General features: G+C 33.0%; 1 protein-coding gene across 1 annotated transcript; it reads left to right on the top strand.

Annotated features, from left to right (window-relative positions):
• Positions 1–1366: 1366 nt before the first annotated feature.
• LOC108486729 (tRNA (carboxymethyluridine(34)-5-O)-methyltransferase) lies at positions 1367–4081 on the top strand. The gene is made up of 3 exons (XM_017790929.2): positions 1367–1566; positions 1827–2937; positions 3574–4081. The coding sequence occupies exons 2-3, from the start codon at positions 1859–1861 to the stop codon at positions 3665–3667; spliced, it is 1173 nt and encodes a 390-aa protein (XP_017646418.1). The 5' UTR covers positions 1367–1566; positions 1827–1858; the 3' UTR covers positions 3668–4081.
• Positions 4082–4455: the final 374 nt, after the last annotated feature.

The following is a 4455-nucleotide window of genomic DNA, read 5'->3' as shown; positions in this document are numbered from 1 at the left end:
CTTGATATTATATTTTACTTTTTTGTTGGAAAATATTATCTTGTGGATTCAGGATATCCACAAATGGCAGGTTTTTTAGGTCCATATAGGGGGAATGATATCATTTACCTGATTTTCGCCGAGGTAATCATCGATTATCTGAAAAAAAAAAGAAATCTTTAATCATGCCCATTCTTCATTACGCTCTGTAATTGAACGAACATTTGGAATATGGAAAAAAAATGGCCAATATTAAGAGATATTCCAAGTTATTCATTCAACAAGCAAGTTTTAATAGTTATTGCAACAATAGTTTTGCATAATTGCATTCGAAGACATGGTTGGTCAAATAATGAGGATTTTCGACAATTTGAAAATATACCCAACATGCCAACCTCTTCAGGCCATTTTGATAGAGGTGAATCGAGTTCTTCTAACAGTAAAAGTGACCTTGAAATCGCGATGTTAAGGGAAACCATTGCAACTAGTTTAATGAATCCATATTTGTAAAAACATTTTGTATCATAACCTAATATCTAGTAATAATGAAACTTGTTATATCTTATGTTACTTTTTTTTTATTAAAATCATCCGTTTAGATGCTTCAAAATTTGATCCAAGTATAATGTTACTATTTGTGAAAATAATATTTATCATTGTTATAAAAGAATATTTAACTATAAAAATTAAAAATAATTATCTTTTATCTAATAAATAATTTAAATTGATTATATAATTCATTAAAATATTTATAATAAAATATTACAAGATACATTTTAATAATTTTATAAAAGTAAAATAATTTTAAAACTTATATTATATAGCAATTCTAATATGATGTCTTTAATAGCTATTTTTTATTCTTATCTCACCGTTACAATTGTATTTGAATCCAAACACACACTCCACCATTGTTTCTAATCTCACTGCTACAGTAACTAATCTCACCGCCATCGCTGTTTTTATCCTCACCGGAGATAAACACACCTCCCATCCAATAAATTATTTTTTATCTATAACAATAAATTTTATCAAATTTGTTACCGACGTTATTCTATTAGTAGTACTCATCGATTCTTGGGCTTTCAACTAACACAGTCTTTTTCTGCTGTTCTCTAACCCTCAGTTTTGTTTAGAGAAACACTTTTAAAAGGTATTGGAGATACCTAAATTTTTTTTTGTGAATTGTTTAAGTCATTTAAAAATATTAATTTTGAGTTTGTAACACTTGAAATTAAATATTACATATTTGATGAAGGAATTTTGAAATTTATTTTGTTATATAATTTATTCTTTTATTACACAAATTGAAATTTATTTGAGCTAATTTCTCATTATTCAATTAAAATCCAAATATCAGGATAAACAGCCCAAACCAAAGCCCATAAATCCTCAGCCCATACAACTGTGCCCTAGTTTCTTTTCTTCTCCTTGTCTCTTTTCTTTCAGGCGCACAGCTTCAATTTTTCTTCTTTTCCTGTGCTTTTCTTCTGATCGGCCACCACGACTTCTTCAAAAGCCAATAGCAGTTCCAGTGTGGCCGACTTTCAGGCGTGTCCGAGCAACATATCCTAATTTTCTTTTAAGGTTTGTAAGTATAAAACTGTGTTGACAGTTCATGCCGTTTCTTACATTCTTATAGGGTCTGTATTCTAGTGTATTTCTACTATTATTTCAGAACCATCACATTTCTCTTGCCTTTAATAATGTGTCATAATTCCATTCTGTAGATAACAGATCAGCGATGTGAAATGTTCTATGATTTGAAAAAGTATAAAACTGTGTTGACAGTTCATGCTGTTCCTTACATTTTTAACTATGTGTTATGATGTATGGTTTCTGTGTAGGTCAAACTTCTTAGGCACCATGCTCAAGACTGATGATTTTTAAATCTCTTAGAGCTGGTATATACGTTCATCAATTTTGGAGTAAAAGCACTCTATTCCTTGATTGTATCTGTGGACTTGGTTATTCAGTAATTTCTAGCAGTATGAAAGAAATCAAAGTAAAAGATGCTTCTCCTATGTGTACTCTTGCACCTGATACTGAACCCAGAATCCAACCATCTTCCTCTGTAAGTGAGGACCGTAAGTGTTCATCTATAAGTGTGAAATCTACCCCTGAAATAGAAAAGAAATATGTTCATCATGTTTATGATGCTATTGCCCCCCATTTTAGTTCCACCCGCTTTGCCAAGTGGCCGAAGGTTGCTGCTTTCTTGGAATCTTTGCCTACTGGTTCACTTATCTTAGATGCAGGATGTGGAAATGGGAAATATCTAGGTTTAAATTCTAGCTGCTATTTTATAGGATGTGATATAAGTCCTTCCCTTATCAAAATATGTGCTAATAGAGGGCATGAAGTTTTGGTTGCAGATGCTGTTAATCTTCCTTACAGAACTAATTTTGGTGATGCAGCAATCTCTATTGCTGTGTTACATCACTTAAGTACAGAGAATAGGAGAAAGAAAGCGATTGAAGAATTAGTGCGAGTTGTTAAAAAGGGTGGCCTAGTTCTAATAACCGTTTGGGCTGTTGAACAAGAGGATAAGTCATTACTTACCAAATGGACTCCACTTACAGAAAGGTATTTAGAAGAGTGGATAGGACCAGGTAGTCCTTGTGTTCGTGGCTCTTCATCCTTCACTCTAGAAAGCATTCCTGAAACTGAGGAAAATGGTTTGGGTGGGCATCCAAAAGATTCTAGAGTGAGTTTAACTGAGAATATGCAACAATCATCATGCTCAACCCCCCAAAATGAAGATGATTCAATGGTTTCTAGAGATGGAAAGAGTCAGCAGGAATATTTTGTCCCTTGGCACTTACCTTATCACCGTGCTGAAGTTAGTGGTGCCTCTGCTGGTGCTCTAGCAAATGGTTTGGCAAAGAAAGATGATAAGAAGGGTGCTGTAGTGTACAACAGATATTACCATGTGTTCGGTGAAGGCGAGCTTGAGAGGTATGCATATTGTCTTTGTAAACGTTTGCAGTTCTATATATCCATTTATTTATCAACATATTATCCAATGTTCGGGCTGCACATGGAACGAGCCTCGTTCAATTGGCTACCCAAAAATGGTATGACTGTGGTTTGTGATTTTAGATATATGATATGTGCTGAAAACTTTTACCTAGCTAACTGTCATTTTGAATACACTTTATTTTTAGTAAACTAACTGGACATGATATCATAGTGGAAAGTTAGCAATCATCTATTTTATTACACATTTACACTATTTAAAGATATAAATGAGAAGACCAAGTTGCTTACCATGAACTTAAGATACATATATGAAATTATGTTTTTTCCATTTGTTACTTGGTGTAAATGTTATTTTGGCAACGAGGGGATGTAAATGGTTTACAACAGTCGATATAATTGCCTTTGGATTTGATGTCAAAGGAATTTATATGATCTAGGTTAAGAGAGAACATGTGCAAGCCTCTACTTTTATCTTCATAAAATCTGTTTTTCGTTTTTGGTTGCTTTTAGAGTATGATGTTGCGGTTTGATGATTGGAATGGAAATTACCTCCTGTCATTTACATCTGTAGATGAAGATTTTTTGTTAATTTATTTTACATAATTTATGCAGGTTGGTATCGGGAATGGATAATGCTGTGATTGTTGATAAGTTTTATGACAAATCAAACTGGTGCATCATTCTTGAGAAAACATTAGAAGGATAAACAATTGCATTACTTCATCGTCACACTGGAATTAGCATCAAAGCAAATTGATTATTGCTTTTCATTGGCGGCTGTTGCACGCACTTCATGATTAAGAAGTTGCTGGCAAAGGATTCTTCACCATCTCTCAGACAGTAATAGAGGTGCTTGATCGATGTGGCTGAAGACGGACCTGAGATATGGATAGCTCAACCTTTTTCCCCATATACAATGTGTTAGTATTACTAGGGTTTGTATGTCAGCTCTCCGAAATGTGGAAAGATTAGTGAATAATTCTGTTTTCGGCTTTCGATTTTTCGCGTTTATTTTTCAATATTGGATGAAGATTGTCCACTGCTATTTTGTTGGTTCGTCTGTTTTTCATACGAACTGAAACATGAAAATGCATAAAAAGTAAGGATGGTATTCGAGGAAGGGATGGATGTTGCCAAATCCACTATTGCTTTAAAGTTGTTATAAATGTGTATTAATTTTATTCTTTTCAAAGAGAAGATTACACAATTTTATCACACAAGTAGGTAAATTGGTAATTTTGCCCTTTTAATTCATATAAAAGTTGGAAGATTTTAGGGTTTATCTTATGGTGTAAATTTACAATTTCACTAATGATAATTTTATATAAATTGCGTAAACAATTATTAAAATTGTTCTATACACGTCTTCTAAAGAGAACTCGCCCTGTTACGATTTACTTTATTATCCATGTTGTTCCATTTGCAGCAAAGGCATTGAGGTTTGGATTTTGTCATCTAATTGTAAGTGAGCAAATGTTTCTTATCATCTAAATT

The sequence above is a fragment of the Gossypium arboreum genome, chromosome 6 (assembly GCF_025698485.1).
Source record: "Gossypium arboreum isolate Shixiya-1 chromosome 6, ASM2569848v2, whole genome shotgun sequence".
Taxonomy (NCBI): Eukaryota; Viridiplantae; Streptophyta; class Magnoliopsida; order Malvales; family Malvaceae; genus Gossypium; species Gossypium arboreum.
This window is presented reverse-complemented; position numbering and strand designations above follow the sequence as displayed.